We start from the raw sequence: 21,335 nt of genomic DNA, 5'->3' as shown, positions 1-21,335 counted from the left end.
ATGTAATAAATGCAAAGCTGCCTGCAAACCGTGGGGACAGCATGAGGTGGAGAGGAAGGAGCAGCTGCAGTTGATGCTTGTGGTGTCTCTTGACTGAGGTTCTTACTCAGCCCCTGAAGCAGGAGTTCATAAGCTTTGACCGAAGTGCTTCTGTGCTCAGATGCATCCTTCGGGCAAAGCCTACCCAGGCAGGAGCCACCTTCAGCCTCTCGTGATTCAGTTTGTTCCTAAAAGTAAAATTTTAGCGGTGAGCATTTGTAGTTGCAGAATATTTTAGTGTTGCCATGCCAACAGCAGGAGAGGGGGCTGTGCACTCAAGCTGTGAAGCACTGGTTATTTTTAGCCCAATAAGCTCATTCTTGAGAAGCAGAAACTGTTGAGTTTGGGTTTAGTTAAAACTTTTGCCTGCATGCTCTCCCTCTGTTTCAAAGCTTTAGCACTGAAATGCTCACAAGGGTGTCCTAACCCACGCTGGCTGGGAGGAAGCATCTAGAACAACTGATCATGGCAAAACAGATCTGCTTTTCCTACATATACGAAAATAGGCCTTGTTCATGGGCTTCCCCAGCTCTACAAATGCCCTGCAGCCTGCAGGAAAAACAGTATTCCTTGGAGATGAGCTGCCTCTAGAGAACCAACCCAGCTTTGCCCTGTGCACTGCACTGCCCTGCCTGCTCTGTCTGATGTCCACCCTCACCAATCGCATCCCAAACAGGGAGGTCAATTAACCTGACCCTTCCTACAGCTCAGAGCTTGACACATGGGCTAAGCAAGATCAGAAGCTACTGATCAACTGCTCTCTGCAGCTGGGGACTAAATGAGGACTTCTTTGTGCCTCCACATTTCAGTGATGGAACACGTATTTGAAGTACGAGGAAAAGCCCTTTTAGGTTGCCAAGTAAATTCCTGCCCAGAATCCTGACTCACTTAACTTCCAGGCTGCTTAGTTATGGGAGGCACTCCAAGGTGCATGTTTCACAAAGATAACGGGTTTCCTTTGACCCCACAGGCACTTGTCTTTGCCTGAGATGCCTGTGCTGTTGAGCCATGTGTTATCTCCCCCTAGCACACTCCTTGTCATGTCCTCCTGCAGGCAGGCAATTACCTCTTGTGGTAATGGTTTCTGTTCCGAACACGGTGTGTGTGGTCAGGCTTTTGGTGACAGAACAGGCACTGTGAATCCCTGTCATGGGCAAAGTGTGACCAGAGCCCTCACAGAAGCTGCAGGCAGCTGCCTGCCCAGGTGTGCTGCCCAGGGTCTCTAGGCTGACCTGACTGGACCCAGACCTCAGCGCTTGCTCCCCAACACTGCCTGCCCATGCCCTCCTGGCTCTTTGGTTCATCCCCAGCACTAATGAGAAATGGGCAATTTCATTAAGCACCATAGGACAGGCAGGTTGCCAGGAGAGGCAGTGGGGAAGCCCAGCCACTCCTGAGTCGAAACAGCCCTGCACAGCAAGGGATGTGTTTGCTGGACTCCGTAGGTGCCTCAGGGAGCTTACTCACAGGAGGGCCCTGGTGGGAAGCTGGGATGTGGACTTGAGGAGATTGCTTTCTCTGGGCTTTTTTTGTCGGCTTCTCCAGCATCTTCCAAGGCAGCATGGCTTTCAGTCTCTTCCTACTCTGCTTTTCTTCATCTCCCTTTGGTGGTGGCTAGAGCTCACTCAGGAGCACACCTTTTGGGGGACCAAGGAAGATCCCATTCACTGCCTATTGCTCCCAGCTTTCAGCATGAGTCACTGTTTTACAGTTTACTCCAGAGCATTCAAACCTCATCTGATGCAGCCCCTTGGGTCCCTGCGCATTGCTGCCTGCTGATGTTCACAATACTGTGGGACAGCACTGCTCCAGGCACTCACACAGTGTCACAGCGTTATGCACAGGTGACCTTGCTTGAAAGTCCCCTTGCCCAGGGGTCCAAACAATCCAGGCACAGGATTGTCTCTCCAACCACAAAGCCTGGGGTGGGCAGCAGGGCCTCATGGTGAGATGCCCGGCGCAGAACAGGCTCTGCCACCTTCCCCAGTGAGCTTCCCGAGTCCCTGTCAGCAGTGCTGTCTGTAGATAAGCCAGCCGGGATCAGCAGCAGCTTTGCAGCCCTGTAGGGGTGACACTGCTTTAAAGGGCTCCTGAGCTGCAGGGGGAAAAAAATCTTTAAAGAGCATCGGCTTTTATGGTCTGCAATTTCAGCTGGCTTGATGGTCCAAATCATCCTCCCTTTTTCATGTTTTCACAAAGCGAGAGGCACATAAAGGATAGAAATGGCTGGATTGTGCAATTTAGCTGCCTTCAAAGCTTTACAATCAGTTTCAGAATCATTTGGTGGCAGTTCAGAAACACACATTGTAGATTAGCTTTCCCAAAGCTGCAGGCGTGCCGTGTCCCTGATGGGGGGTGTGTTGCATGAGAGAGGTATTAAATCAGGATTTCTCTTACCCTGGGCTATCCCCAAGAGCCCGGCACGGTGAGGTCTCCCAGAGCAGTAGCAGTGCAGTAGCTTGTTCTGTCCCAGCCCAGAGCAGCAAGCAGCCATCCCTGGGGTGTGATCTCCCCTGATGCTTTGTGTCCCCAAGCACGGATGCAAAGAGGATGGTTCTGAAGGGCTCTGAGGAAGAAAGGCCTGGCGGCCACATCCTGCTCTATTTCTTTTCCTGGCAGTGATGCCATCTGGAGCTTGTGAGTGGAGCTGGGAGCAGAGCACAGCTCTCGAGCTGAGGAGAGGTGCCCGGCTGCTCTTGGGCACAGGGCATCAAAGGGGAGGGACAGGAACCACTCAGCAAAGCTGCGGTAAATGACTGTTCAGGACATTACTGTGCTTCTTAAGTTAATGAGTAGCAAGCACTGCCAGAAGAAAACATCTCTTATCTGCTTTTACTGCCACAGTGCATCAGCTTCAGCATAAAATTTACAGAGCTTGAAAATGGGGCATAAACATTATGGGTAAATTTGGCAGAAAATGTGACTGACTCTTATCTGGTCATGAATAAATAATTTTCAATTACCAGCCCAGGCGCTGCTATTATCCTGCACAGGGAACTCCTCTGAAGTTTGTTTTGTGCTCGAGCACACATGGCCCTGTAGCATGTGTGGCAGGAGGGGACGGCTCTCCCCGAGCACAGGGAGCTGTGCTGCTCCACTGGAACATCCTTGCAAACCACACTGAGGCCTATACAGCAAGAAGCTGGCTCCTCCAGTATGTGCAGGATGCCATTCTGCCCTCCCCTCACCTCCTTCAGAGAGGGTCACGTTATCCCTGAGCCAGGCAAGGCAAGCTCAGGTGGCCAGAGATGGAGATGCAGCTGCAGCTGCCACCCGCTTGTGGATAAGATCAGTTTAGCTGTGAAATAAGGTTTGTGACCTCCAAGCTGTTCACTCTGCAGCTAGTCAGTGCGAAATAACAGCCTGCTCTGTGCTAAGCAAGGAAGAGAAATCTTCTGAGATTTGTTCAGGGCTTGCCATGCTGGGAGCACGCATCCAAGGCAGCACAGCAGCCTGAACAGCAGGAGACCTCAGGCAGGAGGCAGTAGAGCTGCTCTGGGTGTGCAGGTGCCTGCAGTACCACATCAGGCAGCCTTGCTCCCAGCACTTCTGTCAGGGCAGCACTTACTGACAGCAGATCCTAAAAAAGCAGGGGCATATACATCCCTTTGACCCCAGGCTGCCACACTTCAGCAGCCAGAGTGCAGGATGAGAGCTCTTCACTTTCACAAGCCCCACCCTGCTTAAAGTGCCTTCAATTAGAAGGCAGAACTTCATTGATTTCTAATTAAGCCTGTTGTTTCCCTTCCCACACGCTCCCCTGTAAACACACTCAGCTAATAATTAAGTTTACTATTCCTTGACAAGCACAGATGATCTTCCATTCACTCCTTTCTCCTAGGATAGGAAACCATTTTCAGTGCAGTGCACATGGGTGAAAATGAAGTCTTTCTCCTGTCAGCCAGGCACCACAGCTCAGCGGGGCGGGGAAGCAGGGTGCTAGATGAAATAGGGATGCTCAGGGTGCCAATTATATAGGGAGCTCGGGGCTGGGAAGAACAAAACTGGAGGAGTAGTTTGCAAACACTGAGCTGTGAAGAGGAGGAGGAGGAGGAGGGCATCGAAGGTGTGCAGGGAGGGATGCACAGGGAGATGAAAGGGTCAGAGGGATGAGACCCTGGGGAGGTTTTAGGGCTCTCTGTCAAGTGGGCTGCAGCAGGAGCTGTGACCAGTAGCTCAAAGTGCTACGGCTGCAGATTTGAGAGGGAGAGATAAAGGACCTGCAGGACAGGGGTTCCCTAGAGAGCAGGAGTGTTCTCATGGTGGAACAGTGCTGCTGGCAGGAGCAGGCTAGAAGGATGGTTTGGCCACAGTCTGTCTTCTCATAGAGGGAGAACAAGTTGTGACTGTGTCTAAGCTAGTATCTGTGTCTTGCTGTGGAGAGTTTTTGAAATATCTGGGAGATGCAGATTTCCAGGGATGGGCCGCCTATCAGAGGGGCAGGTTGGTGTCTCTTGTTGATGCTCAGTGCACTAAAGCTTATGGCAATGCAGAAAGGGTGACAGGGTCAGCTCTGTGGACGCAGCATCCAGGCTGGAGGCCTGGCATGGACTGTGTCCCGTCTTCACCAGGATGGATTTCTGCTGGGGGCCTCGCTGACAGGGGCACCCTGGAGACTACAGATGTTATGGGGAAAGGTAGTGCCTGTTGTTGTATTGTTGTGTACTGTGCTGGACTTAGAGCTCTGTCCTGTCTTAGCTCAGTGCTATGGGTCAGGGACTTTGGGCTGGGACAGCATGGAGCTAGTGGGGATACAGGCTGCAAACCAATCCAAATGACTAGCCAGGACAGCGGCTCTGTGCCTCTATCGATGCTCCAGTCACCAAACCCAGCAGCCAAGCACTGACCCTTTCTCCTCTCCTCCCTGCAGGTAAAGTGTGACCAGTACTGGCCAAGCCGGGGTACAGAAACCTATGGGATGATCCAGGTGACATTGCTGGACACAGTCGAGCTGGCAACCTACACCGTCCGCACCTTTGCACTATACAAGGTATGGCTCTGGCTGGGCTTTTCCTGCTCCAGGTAATGCAGGGCTGCTCTCCTCTGCTGTAGGGCCCACAAGCAGGGGCTGTGCCTGGCTTGGCCAAGCATGTGACTAGTCCATACATGAGCCATTTTTCACAGCTGGGCTGCAGTAGGAGACCAGCTGCAGGTTGTGCATCTGTTCAGCACCAGATTTTGGCCAGGACACCTGATGCTCTCCTGTATGCATTCAAACCCTGTGATGGGCCCCAAAACAAGGGCTGTGCTTGCCTCTGGCGAGTGTACATGTAACAGCTGTCCTCCCATTAGAGGGACAACATGGGAAGCAGTGAATTTTCAGTACTCCTGTCACTAATAATGCAAATAGAGGGGCTGTGCTGACATGTGCTCAAGGCTTTCTCTTCTGCCTGCTGTGTACCTCATTAGTGTTTGGAAATCCCAGGGGCAATGCTAGCAGCAGCATGTCACAGCAATGCAAACAGGCTTTGGAGCCAGCTGCCTCTGTGCATGACTGAGTGTGGGCCAGGAGAACAGCAGTGTACGATGGAGACAGGCTCACACCCCAGCAAGGCATCTTGTCCCCAGCAGTCATCCAGCCAGTCCTACTGCATTGCTGTGTTGATCACTCAGCCAAGCCAAGCCAGGAGCAGGGCAGTATCTGCAGACACCCACTTATCAGCCACCCTATGATGCAGAGGAGCAGGGAGGGAACTGGCTGCTGTGGCCCTTCCATGCCCAGTGCCCATTTTCCCTGAACATGCAGTGAGTACATGGGTAGTGACCCCATGCTGTGCAGAAAGGAGTCTTTCACCTTCCCTTCAGTCTGCTCTGCTCCTGCAGAGCTGCTCTGTTCTCTGTATCAGCTGGCTTTCCACAGGGCATCTGTGTTTACAGAAGCTTTGCAAAAAGCCTACATTTTGCCTTCAGATTCGCAGTGGCAAAAGCCCAATACATGCATGATCACACATGGCATTACATGCCTGTTGTTACCCAGACAGCTGGGTACCTCATTACGCCATAAATGGGTTCCTGCCTGGGATGAGACTGTTCTCATGCAAAACAACTCCTCTTTGTCTTCAACAGAATGGCTCCAGTGAGAAGCGAGAGCTGCGACAGTTCCAGTTCATGGCTTGGCCCGATCACGGGGTACCGGAATACCCCACCCCTATCCTAGCTTTCCTGCGACGGGTCAAGGCCTGTAACCCACCCGATGCTGGGCCCATGGTTGTCCATTGCAGGTAGGACTGGGTGTTTGCAAAGCTGCATCTGGGCTTGTGTCTTCTGGCTCCAGGAGCTTTAACTAAAAGTGAAGTTTCCTGTTCCTGCTGGGAAGGTTTCGCAGTAGCATAACCTGCACTTGGGGTGGGACAGCAACCAGCAGTGGTTATGCAGTGGTAACATCTATATTGCTACTGGTCTGTCTGATTAAACAGCACTGCTGTGTGGAGAGCCTCAAAAAACACTATTTCCTGCAAAATTGCAAGTACCATTTAAAAATGAAGTCATGTGTGCCCAGCATAAGTAGGTGGTGCCTTTCAGGGGCACATCATTGACTGACAGGCATGCAGTAACCTCTGCAAACATTCATACATAATGTTTTCAGCAGAACTCTTTCGCAGGGTAAAAGGGCAGCTCTGTAAGCAAAATGTTAGTCTACCAAGGCTCAGCATCTTCTCCAGGCAAGATTTATCTATACCAGCCGAGTGGGGGCTATTACTGAGCAAACCACTCCATCATTGCTGTTCCAGCGTGTGCCTTACTAGCAGTGTTTAATTCTCTTCTTTCATGCTCTGTTTCAGATGGGAGTGGGGTGTAATTAACACACAAACAAGCTGTATTAAAGCCCTGTTAAGGATCTGACTTGCACCATAAATGAGGAAATGTCTAGCTCCCTATCTCTGCCTATGTTTACATGTCATGGCAGCATGTCTGTTGTTTTCAGGATGCTCTCAGGGTGAGGAGTTTGAGGATTGCTACTGCCCTTCTAACAGACATGGAAAGGCATCCAGTGCTTGAGCAAAAGGCTCAGCATGGACATGCATGACCTCACCTTTCTGGTTTTCCCTCTCAGGCTGGCTGTCCTTGTTTTATGGGTTAGGAAACAGTGACCCAGATTAGAGGACAAACAGGCTTGAAATTATGGGCTTCGCTGGTGTTGGGGCCCAGCCTGGACTTCAGATCTTATACCTTCATGCACACATATGCTGTCACTCTCCTGCCTGTTAACACATTTCTTCTTCCCCTGAGGAGGTGCTGCTAGGCACCGTAGGGACCAGCAGTGACACAGTGTCCTTTCTACTCCATAAGTGACCAGGGGGTGGAGAAGGGCTGAGTAGCCTCCCACATTCTTCAGTGTCTCTCTCCCTAGCTCCTCCTGCTGTCTCTTGTTTGGGGCTTAGCTCATTAGCCCTCAGTGTGAGGAGCAGCCTTTATTCCCTCTTTGTGGGCTCTAGGGCTGGGTGCTCTCTTAAGCAAGAGCAGAGCTTGCATGGCATCAGTAGGAGATCATCATCTCAGGCCACGTGCTTTGTTCCTGCAGTGCTGGCGTGGGCCGAACTGGTTGCTTCATTGTCATCGATGCCATGCTGGAGCGGATGAAGCATGAGAAGACCGTGGACATCTATGGCCACGTGACGTGCATGCGCTCTCAGCGCAACTACATGGTGCAGACAGAGGACCAGTACATCTTCATCCACGAGGCCTTGCTGGAGGCAGCCACGTGTGGCAATACAGAGGTGCCTGCACGCAACCTCTTTGCTCACATCCAGAAGCTGACCCAGGTGCCACCAGGAGAGAGCGTTACTGCAATGGAGCTGGAATTCAAGGTTGGTGGCAGAGCCCCAGCACCCCCCTTACCTGGCACCCTGTCTCTGCCTACACAGCCCCACCAGGCTGCTCACACAGGGGCTGGGAGAGGAAAGCCATGGATCATTACAGACAGTTATTCTTTTGTGTGTTTCTAAACCAGGTAGGCAGTGATTTAAAATACATTTGAATTGTAAAGCTTGTGTCGGCCATGGTCCCCTCTGGATTGGCAGCTGCTAGGGAGGATATAAAAGGCAGATGGATGCGCAGTTCTCAGCAGCACGTTCTGCTCTAGGTTCACTGTGCAGCAGGAGATGCATCTGAAATCAGATGCAGATCGTGTTAGTGATAATTGATGTTACTGTGAACAACTTGTCTGAAAATGGCTCCAATTTAAATATGTGAGACGTTTCTAGTCTCATTTCTGCAATGTTGAACTTTTTATCTTTTAACCACCAGAACACCAAGCCTCGGTGTCTAGAATTGGTGAAGGCAGTGTTTTAAGGCACACTGGTTTTGGGAATCCAAGCCCACATTTTGCTATCTATATCTATGAATGCCAACTGCAGATATTTATTACAGCCTTGGAGATGGAAGCGAGCTTGGGTAAGCGCCCATATTCTCAGCTTAGGTGCATTAGTCCAGTGAACTCATGCATGGGAATATAGCTCATGCAGAGAGGCAGCAGACCGTGCAGGCTGTGAAATGAACTGCAGCAATACTGCTTCACCGTGGGGATTCCTTCCAAATGACAAAGGAGCAGGAGAGGTAAAATACTGGCTCTCTGTGTAAACTAGGAACATCTGAGCAGCTCTGTCCTGTGGTTACCAAAGCTGCCAGTGTCCTGGGCTTGAGACAGTAGAACATGCTGAATTAGTATCTCATGGTGACACCTGCCCTGAGAAAGCCCTCAAGAGAGCCATAGAATTAGGCTCAACTCTAGCAACTCTCTTATAAGAAAGGCAAAAATCTGTTGATTCTCTAAGGGCCTCTTTAGAACAGTAATAAAATTTGCCCCTCTCTGCGCCCTGGCAGTGTCCAAGGCATGGAAAACCCTGGAGAGCAGGATAAGGGAAGGCCTCACATGGCTGCATCACTCCCCAGGGAGCAACCCTGTCCTTTCTCAGGGAGCCACACATAGAAGAAGGGTGGCTCTGGAGATGCTGGAGAGGATCTTTTGGAGAAGGGGATGGGCCAAGAGTGGGACTTTTGTTTGAGTGTCTCTGCCAATAGATCTAAGTAACACATTTATCATGACTCCAGTTTACAGGCCTCAAAGAAAACCATAAAATGTCTCGCAGTAGCCCAAAATAGATCTTCTTTACCTAAAACTGTCACAATTCTCACATTTTTTGTGTGTTCTTCTGGGGTGAGAAGTAAAAAGCAAGCCATTGTTGGAAGATGGAAAGCTTTCCTTCTCTGATGCCACCAGGCATGTGTCTTTGGTTCAGTGAGGTACAATGCTTCATGTCCTGGTCCTTTGTGAGTGAGAGAGCTGCTGTGGGTCTCCACTCTGCTATGTGTGGCTTTGGGGTTGTGCCAGCAGGTCAGTGCAGGTGGTTCCCCTGCTGCTACCTACAACCATGCACCAAAAGCCAGCAGTGAGGCCATGCCATGCCTAGATGTGCATTGCCATGGCAGAGGGGCCATCACAGTCCTGAAAACCAGACTCATTACTGGGAAATAGAGCAGTCAGGTGCAGCCTCCTCATAATGTGGTGCCAGAGTTCTTCGTCTGGTCTGGAAAGACTTGTCCCCATTAGTTGTCCCTCAGTCAGAGGAGGGAAGGTGGCTGCATGCCCAGAGAGACTCCTGTGTGCCCTGCTGCCAGGGTCCCATTGTTCCCTGCTGTATTCCCAGCAGGCGTCTGACATGTTTCCTCCTCTTCCAGCTGCTGGCCAACTCTAAAGCACATACCTCACGTTTCATCAGTGCCAACCTCCCATGCAACAAATTCAAGAACCGCCTCGTGAACATCATGCCGTACGAGCTGACGAGAGTCTGTCTGCAGCCCATCCGGGGTGTCGAGGGCTCTGATTACATCAATGCCAGCTTCATCGATGGGTACAGGTAAGGGCTACCCTGAGGTGCCTGTGCCAGCCTGTCCTGCCTGCTTGGGAGCCATGGCAGAGCTGCCTTCTCCTCTTTCCCAAGGACTGGTCTTGGCTGCCTAGAGGTTGGCTGGGGATCACTGTTGTATTTTATCTGTTTCCCTCAGACTTCTCACAAACACTGCAGTGCGTATAGTTACAGCATGTAAAGACTGCTAGTGAGTGAGTACTGCCAGGCTGGCTGGTGTTGCTGTAGACAGATGCCCGCATGGCTGGGGTGGGAGGCTGTGCTGGCTCCTGCCAAGTTTATAGGATCTTCTGGTAGGCATCCCTTGGCATGTGTTTTGTATCTGCAGCACCTAAAACAAACCTGCCCCCCTCACTAACTGTAGCAGCCAGAGGTAGAAGTGCATTGCATGATTGATCCAGGCAGCAGCCCAAGACTCACTGTCCCATATCTTGATTTTGAGGGAGTCTGTGGATCCTCAGGCAGGGCTGGTGCTGGACACTGGGGAGCCTGTCACTGGGTTCTGCTGCCCAGGATAGCTTTTAGAAAGCACAGATTAAGATCTAGTGGGACAATAATAATAACAACATTTTCTGTATCTAGCTGGCATCACGTTCTCAGCTGCTAAGGAGAATGTTCTTCTCTTTAAGGGGAGAACGCAGGGAAACAGCCCAATGGCCACATCTCCTTCCCAGCCAACTCCAAGACAGCAATCCAGACCAAATCCCAGTGATGCATGTATGAGGCTTGTTCCTGTCACCTCTCTGTGCACCATCGCAGTAGAGTCACCCAGTGCAGGAGCGGGGGATACAACAATGGATGTAGCACAATCCACCTCCAGCTTGGCTCTGCCCAAATGTTTCTTATGGGCTGGTGACCTCGCAGGAGCAACGGGCACTGCCAAAGGGAGCAGATGTAGCTGCAGCCAGGCCAGCAGCTCCGTGCATCTATTGGTGCTCCAGTCACCAAACCCAGAAGAGGTTCCAGGGGGAAGCCATACATGGAGGCAAGAGTGGGCGGGGAGCAGAAGGGGAGCAACCCTGGGAGCATCCCAACATGGCAAAACTGCAGTGAGCCAGGGTGGGACAGGGTAATGGGGAAGGAGGAAGGGTCTGGAGGAAAGCTGTCACAGAGCAGCCTCTGCTCCCCCTGGCCTATGTGGCTCTGAGCCATTCAGCACTGCGGCATTACTGTGGCCGCCTGCCCTCATGCCTACCCTGGCAGCCCTGTGTGTGACAGGCCGGCTGCAGCCGCTGCGTCCTGGCTCCACAGCCACGGACTAAGAGCGATCCTGGTTTTGCTGCTTGCTGATGCTCCAGAGGGAGGGCTGCCAGCACAGCAGGTGGTACCATTTCGTGTGCTACCTACCCCATTCCTGAAGAGCGCTGTTATCTCTTCCCATTCTTTCCTTTGAACCAAGTAATCGTCTCAGTATTATCTAAAGAGATCAGTTGGCCCAAGGTCATATCACTGAATCTGCATCTTTACTACCTCTTCTGTTTCGTTCTGCACCCCCACACCCTGCTTTTTATAGTGTCTTATAAATCCACCTTGAAGCAGCTCCTCTCTTCATCCTGCACGTTACAGCTGTCCTGCAGCACGTTCATTAATTTTTAGCACCCGTGGAGAGATGGAGGGCTGAATGGGAGGATGCTGCCCCTCATCCCGTGGGCTCCGGCGCCTCGCTGTGGTGAAGCAAGACCATGTCATAGAATCACAGAATGGTTTGGGTTGGAAAGGATCTTAAGCTTGTTTAGTTCCAACCCCCTGCCATGGACAGGGACACCTTTCACTAGAGCAGGTTGCTCCAAGCCCTGTCCAACCTGGCCTTGAACACTGCCAGGGATGGGGCAGACACAGCTTCTCTGGGCAACCTGTGCCAGCGTCTCACCACCCTCACAGAGAAGAATTTCCTCATAATGTCCAATTGAAATCTCCCTTCTGTCAGGTTAAAGATATTCCGCATTGTCCTGTCACTACAGGTCCTTGTGAAAAGTCCCTCTCCAGATTTCTTGTAGGCTGCCTTTAGGTGTTGGAAGACTGTTACAAGGTCTCTCCTGAGCTTTTTCTTCTCCAGGCCGAACAAGCCCAGCACTCTCAGCCTGTCTTCACTCCCTGTGTGGCACCAGACCCGTCATGTCTCTCACAGGCAGCACCAGTGTGCCAGGCTGGGCACTCAGCAAGCCAAAGAACCAACATGGCAAAGCCGGCCCTTCTCAGAGGCCAAAGCACTAAGGGTGCTTTCTTGAGTATGGGGGCCAGGGGCTGGTCAAGCTCCCTTTCACACAGGACATTCTGAGAGATGCTCGGGTTCATAGTGGAACTGGGGACAAATTTTCAAGCTCCAGAAAAGTTGGCAAAACGGTTTTAATGGTTTCCACACTGCTGGAATTGCTTCCAGTAATTACCAGGTGTGCAGGATCCAAGTGACAGGGTGCAGTTACTCTGTGTCTTTCAATGCAATGGGAGGGACGGGGGTGCTGAAGCGAGTGAAAGTGCGGGAACCCAGGGGTGCTGCTGGGATCATCCCCAAGCACAGCCCCTCCTTCCAGCCTGGATTGGTGCTGAGAAGGCTTTCAGTGCAGCAACACTGGGGACAAACAGCAGCAAGAGGCTGGGCCGGGGACACTGTCAGCCCAGCAAGGACTAGGAGCCTTTCTGGATCCTACACTTGGTGGTGGTCACTGCATTTGTAGGGAGAAGACATGTGCTGGGCAGGCTCATCCCTCCCCCAGAGTCCATGGCTAGTCCGAGACCTTCCTTCTGCAGCTGCATTGTCAGCCCTGCTCCCTGCTGCACGAGGCTTCTGCTTCCAGCCCCCCGGAGAGCTGGTCTGAGCACCGTTGTGTTTGTTACAGGCAGCAGAAGGCCTACATCGCCACGCAGGGACCACTGGCCGAGACTACGGAAGATTTCTGGCGAATGCTCTGGGAGCACAACTCCACCATCGTGGTGATGTTGACAAAGCTGCGTGAGATGGGCAGGGTATGAATCCTGCTGAGGGAAGAAGGGGGCTGTGTGCTGCTGTCTGTGGGCACCTCAGCTCACCCCAGTCCGTCCCCAGCACGAGCTGCTTTGGGACAGCCTCCTGCTGGTGTGTCCAGTGCCTGACCCTGTGGCCCCACAGCCACAAATGCTCCTGGGGGTGGGAGGGAGGAGCAGCAGCAGCTTGTCGGTCCTAATGTCTTACCATGCTCCTCATCTACAGGAGAAGTGCCACCAGTACTGGCCTGCAGAGCGCTCTGCCCGGTACCAGTACTTCGTGGTGGATCCAATGGCAGAGTACAACATGCCACAGTACATCCTCCGGGAGTTCAAGGTGACGGATGCCAGGGTGAGTGCAACTGCTGGCTCCCCAGCTCCCCTGCCCCCTGTGCCTCTGTCCTGCCCAGGTTGGCAGAGGGAGTGTGCAGCAGCTCCTGGAGGAACCGGAAAGCAAAGTGCTGCCTTGCACTGCAGGCAGAAAGGGCTTCTGCCCCCCACCTGCTGCTTCTCTCACCACAAGTTCCTTCCTTGCCAGCTGCGTCAGCCCTGGTGAACAGCTCAGGGACCCCTATCAGCACCAGACCCCACCTTGCCTGTGCTGCGCACTTGGGCAAGCATTTAACATGGGCTCCCCTGCACCTGGAGTCTCTGTGTGCAGCATCTGAGCGGGTGCAGGACCTCTGTGTGACAGTGAGTGTGGTCCTAGGGTGGAGCTGAGCCCCAAACAGGACCAAGGGCACTGACCCCACAGGGGCCCAAAGCCCTGCTCAGCTCAGCCACCCTGGAGTGAACATGGGAGAGCAGAGGCAGGCCCCAAGCTCTCAGCAGAAGATCTGCCTGGGCTCCTCCATGTCCTGTGCACCTTCTCACCTGGCCTGAGGCAGGGGGTCTAAGAGCAGGTCAGCAGCACCAGTGCTGAGGGGAGCAAGATCAGCCCCTCACCCATGGTTCACATCTTAACACCCCTATCCCCGCAGGACGGCCAGTCACGGACCATCCGCCAGTTCCAGTTCACAGACTGGCCTGAACAGGGAGTGCCAAAGACAGGAGAGGGCTTCATCGATTTCATTGGGCAGGTGCACAAGACCAAGGAGCAGTTCGGTCAGGACGGGCCCATCACAGTGCACTGCAGGTGAGTGGGGACCGATCAGCCCTCAGAAATGACCCCTACGTCACTGACCCTGGCAGCTACCAACTTCCTGCACTTGGTGCCCCTCCCTCACACCACTGGCAAGAGGCAGGCAGGGGACAAGGAGGCAGCAACATCCATGGGTGCCATTGGCCATTTGTAGCTCCTTGGAAGACTCCTCGAGCAGGGCAGGGTGCTACAGCTGCTTGGCTCAGAGGCAAGGCAGAATTGGTGGGCCCCATAGGGCTCATCGGGCACTTCAGGCTGGCAGTGTCCCTATGGCCTCCCTAGTTCTGTTGCGCAGGTCACTCTGCTCCATGAGCTTGGGCCACTTGCACCACTGCTAGATAGCGCAAGCAGAGCCTCGCTGGGGTGGCGGGTCTCTAATGGCACCTCTTGCTCCCTCTGTACAGCGCTGGAGTGGGGCGCACAGGCGTGTTCATCACGCTCAGCATCGTGCTGGAGAGGATGCGCTACGAGGGGGTGGTGGATATGTTCCAGACGGTGAAGACCTTGCGGACGCAGCGGCCAGCCATGGTGCAGACAGAGGTGAGCATGCCATCCTCCCTGGGGTGGTGGGAGAGCTGTAGGAGAAGGGAGGGGAGCCAATACCTCTGGATGTTGAACCTGCTGCCCACTGTCACTGTGTTCCCACTTCTCATGTTTCCCCGCTTGCTGCCTTGCAGGACCAGTACCAGCTGTGCTACAGAGCGGCACTGGAGTATCTCGGCAGCTTTGACCACTATGCAACGTAACTAGTGCTTTCCTCCAGTCGCGGTGGGGATGTCTAGGAGTGGAGATGGGTCCCTCTGAGCCAGAGCTGCCCATTCCTCAGTCCTTCTGTACAGAGGGAGGTGCTGCCCAGGCAGCAGACCTCCACACCAACCAGTTTTGACCACGGCATTTAGGAACTTCGCCCCAGCGCCAAACGAGGGAATCCGACTCCAAAAGCATTTCCAGTCTCTGGCTGAATTTCTGCTCATGTGCATCTCTCGCCCTCTCTCACGCCGACTGCATTTCACAGCAAGGCTTTAGGTGGGTGGAATGGGGTCTTTTTTTTAAACATGTAAAATAGTTACTAGTGGTTTTTATAATCTCCTCTCTCTTTATTTTTTATTGTTTGCAAGTCTTAATGTTTTGCCCAGGCAGAACTGGACCCGCCAGACCCTTGGGAGTTGGGCTTTTGGGGTTTTGTTCTTTTTTATTTCCTTTGGCTTTTACATTTTTTTACTGCCCTGTGTTTATTTCAACCCAGTCACTGCTGGTTCTGCCCATTTTAGTGCAGCTTCCTTGGTAATTCGCAGCAGCTGGCTTGTGGTTCCTGCCCGGCTCCATTCCCCATAGGCTGCTTTTTAATGCTCTGTAGAATATTAAATTTCATGGAACTGGACCTAAGCTACCAATTATTTTTTTAGCCTTTCCCCTCCCCCCCCATTATTTCCTGAGTAGGTTTGGGTTTGGGAGGGCATCTGGGGTCACTGGACCAGTGGTCCCCTTTGTCAGCTGGCAACCATTCAGTGCTATTCCGATGCGTGTTAAACCAATCCAGTGACCGTGTGTATTGGCAGATCCCGATATGACGTGAGTTGTCGTTGCCTTGTTTGTGAGAGACCCGAAATCCCGGTCTCTGGGCTTCGGAGTCTCTTTTTTGTGTGTCTCACTGGGAAGGGGGCAGGAGAAGGGAGTGGGTCCCACACTTCCCCGGGAAGGGGCTGGAAAGAGCGAGACACGGCCCCTTTTGTTTATCCCCCGGTTCCTTGCGTGCAAGCGCCATTCTGTCACCTCTCACCAGTGACGTGCATCAAAAGCATTTTCAATTCAAGGAGCACAAGCCCAACCACCCTCAGAGCAGAGCCGGGCCGGCTCTCTTTGGAAAGCAGGGTACTGCAGGGAAGGGGAGGGGAGTACACATGGCTTCAGAGGTTGGGTGTATCTATAATTTCTGCTATCCTGCAAATGTTAAAAGTCACTAGGATATTGTACTTTCCGCTACTTCAGGACGTTCTAATGAACCAATGTGGCAAGACTACTGGACTTAATTTAATGGTACTATATATTAATACTCCTTATTATATCACGCTTGCACTAAAGACAGGGAGTGAGCAGCCCTCTTTCAAGTGCATTGAGTTATGAATAAAGGTGGTGGAAGGGTATCTTAATTGTATTATCACATGTATTCCGAATGTTAAGAAATCCAAGCTACGTTGAAATCAGCAATCCAGGGTTGGTAATGTTGGAGGACACATTCATTTTTACCTTGTGGATGCATAGTGCTGTAGGGGTCACTGTTGTATACAGTCTGTTTTCTATTTGTTAATAAAAAAAAATCTACAGCATCATTGCATAATTCTTGATGTTAATAAATTTGAATAATTGGGTTTCATACAAGCTGGCTTTGCTGTCTGTTTCTTCAGCAACAAGCAGAGGCCATAGGGTCCCTCAGTGATGGGCTTGCTCCCACAGTCCTTTCCAATGGGCACATGCCAGCCATGAGTGCCCTACACTTTCCTCAGGGACTCTGTGCCAGCAGGGAGCTCAGAGATCCCCTGTGACAACCCCATGTGTGCTCACCTCCTGCCCACCTGCAGCCATATCAGGGTGCGCTGAGAGTCCCTGGCACCTCCGGGAATGGCTCCTGCCATCTCTTTGCAGACATGGCCCCCTCTGGGTCCCCTCCTCTTTCCCGAGGATGGATTATTCTCCACATGAAGAAGCCAGTGGCCACTTTGCCTAGGCCATGCTGCGCACAAGGTGTCCCAATGGTGGCTGGGATCTGAAACACCCTCCCTACCTGCTTTAGTGCCAGTTACTAATCCCTAGAAAACCCCAGGATGTAGCAGGATGCAGCCCTGGGGTGATGCTGAGCTTTGCTGGAAGCACGTTTATCTGCACCCCCTTTCTTGCCAGCATGCTGGCTGCAGGACCAGGCTGGACTGTGCTTATGGGTTTGCAGGAGAGAGGTCAGTGGTGGTGGGCTTGGTGACAATATCAGCTGTGGATGAGGCTGGTGCGTTGCTGGCCGCACAGCACGCTGCAGTGATGCTGCTCTGCAGCACTGATCACACTTATGTATGCGAAGTCACTGCTCAGCAGTAGAACCATTGCCTGACTCTTACCTGCAGAGCAGCACCCCAGTTCATTCAGGTGTGAAGCCTGCCCGGGTTGTGCCCGCTCCATGGGCAGGCAGCCCCAGCCCTGCCTGCATGTGAACTGTAAACCTCCAGTCAGTGCCGGCTCCTAGAGAGCAGCACCTCCCAACACCACCAGCGTGCAAGGGAAAGGCCAGTGCAAGAGACACAACCACATGTGCGTGCGGCCTGTCCATCCTTCCTGAGGGAGCCAAACCTGTCCTGCCATCGTGTGCACGTTGGGTGGGAACGTGTGGCAGATGGGCTGATCAGCTTCTCCTCAGCATGGCTGTGGGCACCTTCCTGCTGACTCCTTGCTGACTTTGCTGGAGCGCAGCCACGCGTAGCGTTTCCTGCCAGGCCAGACCAGCACCTGAGCTGGTGCCAAATGCAAAACAGTGTTTCCCCTTCATCTGGCTGGCTCCTACCATGGTGCTGTGCCGCTGGGGTGACTGCAGGGATACAGATCCAAGGGCAAAGCAAGCTCCTACCCTTGTGAGGCAGCACACGTGTGCAGGTGTGTGTGTGTGTGCACATGCACGTGCCAGCAGTGCTGGCATTGGGATGCTTTGCTTTGCATTGCTTCCAGGGCCCAGGGTGGCAGAGCCAAGAGAGCACCTGCTCATACATGGGTGTGCGTGGGGAGGAAGAACGCCGTGCCCACCATCACGCTGTAGGAAACTGGCCAGCGAGCACCTGCCTGCACTGCAATGCTTTGTGCCACTGAACTTCAGCTGGTGACAGTGCTTCTGCCACATGGCACATGTGAGTGGCACATTGCCACTCAATGAGCACTCACCAGGCACTGCCATAGCATGAACCTGTAGTCCGTGTGTGGCTTTGAATACAGCAGTTTGCTCTCACTGAAACAAGCAGCTGACAGAACAGTTGTACATATGCACAAGCACATGTGCATGTTCCTTCCTGTTGCCCAAGAGCACTTGGGGCTCCCCTCCCATCTGATGTCTTGTTCTTAGCCCGAACCCTTTACAACTGACCAGGGAAGACACAAGGGAGCAAACACTCCCAACTCGCTGCCTCTGTGGGCTCTGCTCTGCCTACCAAGTGTATAGCACAGAGCAACCTTTGGGGGTGGGTCAGTGAGCTTGCCTACGGGCCAAGTAGAACTGGGAGGAGGCAGGGAGAGAAAGAATTCTCAGCATGGATCACACCGGGAATAACATTACAAAGCCCAGCCCTCTGCAGCAAGGCTGTTGGTGGGTAGACACCATGTAGGTACTTACATTGTGGAGTAAAGCCACACAGGTGAAGCCCTGTCCTGGCCTCACAGAGCCAAGAAATGTTCAGCACACAGAGAGGACCAGGAGGCTCCTGCAGTGTGAGAAAGTGCCACCTTGGCAAGGGGACAGGACCCCAGAGGACAGCCAGTTCAGAGGCGCGTGCTGCTGTTGAGGGCAGTCCTACTCCCCAGCCAGCTTGCACAAAGCCAGCATTGCTCTGACAGGGATGGAGTCAACGCTTTAAAAGTACTTATTCTTTTAACATGTTTCCCTTTATTTCTGTGTATCTCACAAAATAAAAGGGGAAAAAAAAAAGGCTAACCACGTACAGTGGCAAACAGGCATGATAACCCAGTCTGCCCTCAGAGCCAGCACTGTGGCTCATGCCATGCTCCAGTGCAGTGCCTGGTCCATGCTCAGCTTTCCCCAGCCAGAAAGGACCTATCTCAGATGGCATTTTTTCCCCTATCTTCTTTGGTATCAGTTTGAGACTCCTCCCTCCCTCTGGTGTCAGCCTGGCCTCTCAGTGCCACACTGCTCCAGGGCAGAAGGGAATGGTCCTGAGCAGCATTTGGCCTCTCTCCTTCGAAGTCTCTCTGACAGACCAACCATACTCACCCTGAGCAATGGAGCTGGGCAGTCACTGCTGGCTTTTTATTTCCTAGTGAAATTTTTTCATTCCCTAATGTACCAGGTAGCCTTAATGCAGCCTGGGATAAACAGCTTTGCAAAGGGCACAGTTTGGCAGGTGGGACACCAGCTAAATGGCAGCTAGTCAAAGGTGGATTCCTGGGCACTGAGGTGCTCTTCTGCTCTTTCTATTTTCATGTTTTTAATCCAATTCATTGGTACCTGCAGCAAGAGAGCTGTGCAAGTCCTGCCCAGGCTGGGGTTGCCTCCTAGTGATGCCAAATGATAGGAATATAGAACGGTTTGGATTGGAAGGGACCTTTAAAGATCCTCTAGTCCAAATAACATCCTGCCCAAGTACTTGCCCTTTGGGATTCCATTACCTAAAGTTTTGGTTTTCAAGGGAAAAATACCTGTTAAATAAGGAAAAGAAACAGCTGTACCACTGAGCAAATCTGAGCTTACAGTACACAGTAGCTTGGCAGCTCCTTCCCCCATAGTGCTGGTATTTCTTGTTCTCAGCAACATTTGCCATTTAATTTGTAAATTTTCCCAGTTAAGAGTGATTTTTTTCCCTTTTTTGCCTGTTCTGACCTGGTTCATTTCTGAGAGCAGGGCAAATTCTGATCCCTCTAATTAAAAGCTCATTGTTGCCCTTTTGCTGGTTTTAATAAGTAATCTCAGTCCACCGTAACAACTGTATATTCAGCAAGCTTTCTTGCCTATGTATTTCTGCTCACAGCAACATTTTACCACTCGTCATCATAAAAAAGACTGGCTCGTGCCCCATGGTATTTGAAAGTTGGTCTTTCTTGACTAATGGGTGGCAAGTGCAGCTGGAGGCCACCAGAAAGGCCAGAAATGCAGAGTTCATCTCAAAACCGTTGCCTCACAGTTATCTGTGTTGGTACCTCCATCTGCAGGAGGCTGAGTGTTTTGCCTTGCTGTGATTTTAATTCACTTTGGGGTTCTGGTCCTTATACCTGGCAATTCAGACTCCGAGCAGGTCAGGAAGGCAGCAGACCACAGAAAATCTGTGTTGGAGGGTTGGTAAGACTCTCAGGACTGCTGAAAGTAGCATGACACCAAAGGAAATAATAGAATCAAAGAATCAGCTAGGCTGGAAAAGACCTTTAAGATCATTAAATCCAACCATTACCCCAGGACTGCCAAGTCCAGCACTAAACCATGTCACTAAAGGCCTCATCTACATAGTCTTTTGAACACTTCCAAGGACAGTGACTCCACCACTGCCCTGGGCATCCTGTTCCAATGCTGATCACTGTCTTGATGAAGAAATTGTTCCTAATATCCAACCTAAACCTCCCCTGGCGCAGCCTGAGGCCGTTACCTATTGTCCTATCACTGGTTACTTGGGAGAAGACAATCAGCCACATCCTCTCTCCACCCTCCTTTCAGGTAGTTGTAGAGAGAAATAAAGTGCCCTCTGAGCCTTCTCTCCTCCGGACTAAAGAGCCCCAGTCCCCTGAGCCATTCCTATCAATCAGGAGAAACATGCAGTGAAATTAAGGTTTTATTTAGGCATGAAGGATTGAGCGTGGCCATGAGCTCTTACGTGTGGGTTGTGCTTACTTTCAAGGCTGCACTTGTACATTTAGCAAGCGTTTAGTACAACACTACCTGTGTCAATCATAGCCAGTTCTGGCAGAGGGGAATCAGTGTCCTCCACCGGCTCTGTCACTCATTCAGCCTTGACCACACTTGAAAGCATCTGCTGGAACTGCCCTGTTGGCTCCCAATCCTCAGCAGAGCAGCAGTGGATCAGGGACATCACACGCTGCCCACGGGGGCACTTTTCCGTGTTTCTCTCTGACCAGTGTGGCTGGCGCTGATCCAGCCCCAGGCTGCATTTACTGCCGGCAGTCTGCCGAGTGTCAAACTGCTTTGGCTTTGCCTGCACTCAGAAATCGTAGGAGTATAATTAGCTGGGTTAATACATCCGATTGGCACATGCCTATTGTGTATCACCGTCCAGCGTCCAGATCCCATTAGCTCACTGCTGCACCACTCACATGGGATTAGAATCGTAGAATCGGCTGGGTTGGAAAAGACCTCTAAGATCAAGTCCAACTTTTACCCAGCACTGCCAAGTCCACCACTAACCCATGTCACTGAGGGCCTCCAATTAATGTCACTATTTAGCACCCAGCGCTTCTGACCCCACGCCAGCCACCACCAGGCTGCGCCGGCTCCGGGCGCCCCGCGGCCGGTGTGAAGTCCCCGGGTCCCGCCTCAGCCGGCCATGTCACCGGCTGCCGCTGGGGCAGGCCAGGCTCCCCCACCCCGGCGCCCCGGGCCGCGCTGACGCCGCGCAGCG

General features: G+C 52.3%; 1 protein-coding gene across 1 annotated transcript in view; it reads left to right on the top strand.

Annotated features, from left to right (window-relative positions):
* The window catches only part of PTPRF (protein tyrosine phosphatase receptor type F), a 254,311-nt gene extending 238,897 nt beyond the window's left edge, over positions 1–15,414 (top strand). Inside the window, exons 24-32 of the mRNA XM_080624134.1 lie at positions 4,910–5,029; positions 6,106–6,260; positions 7,562–7,847; positions 9,718–9,896; positions 12,743–12,869; positions 13,093–13,218; positions 13,847–14,001; positions 14,412–14,547; positions 14,685–15,414. Of these exons, the coding sequence (XP_080480260.1) occupies positions 4,910–5,029; positions 6,106–6,260; positions 7,562–7,847; positions 9,718–9,896; positions 12,743–12,869; positions 13,093–13,218; positions 13,847–14,001; positions 14,412–14,547; positions 14,685–14,753 (1,353 nt within the window). The 3' untranslated portion in view covers positions 14,754–15,414. The remainder of the gene's footprint in view (positions 1–4,909; positions 5,030–6,105; positions 6,261–7,561; positions 7,848–9,717; positions 9,897–12,742; positions 12,870–13,092; positions 13,219–13,846; positions 14,002–14,411; positions 14,548–14,684) is intronic.
* Positions 15,415–21,335: the final 5,921 nt, after the last annotated feature.

Source organism: Psittacula echo, assembly GCF_963264785.1.
Source record: "Psittacula echo genome assembly, chromosome: 7".
In the NCBI taxonomy this organism is placed as follows: Eukaryota; Metazoa; Chordata; class Aves; order Psittaciformes; family Psittacidae; genus Psittacula; species Psittacula echo.
Note: the sequence above shows the minus strand (reverse complement) of the source record. Positions and strands in the feature narration are given on the sequence as shown.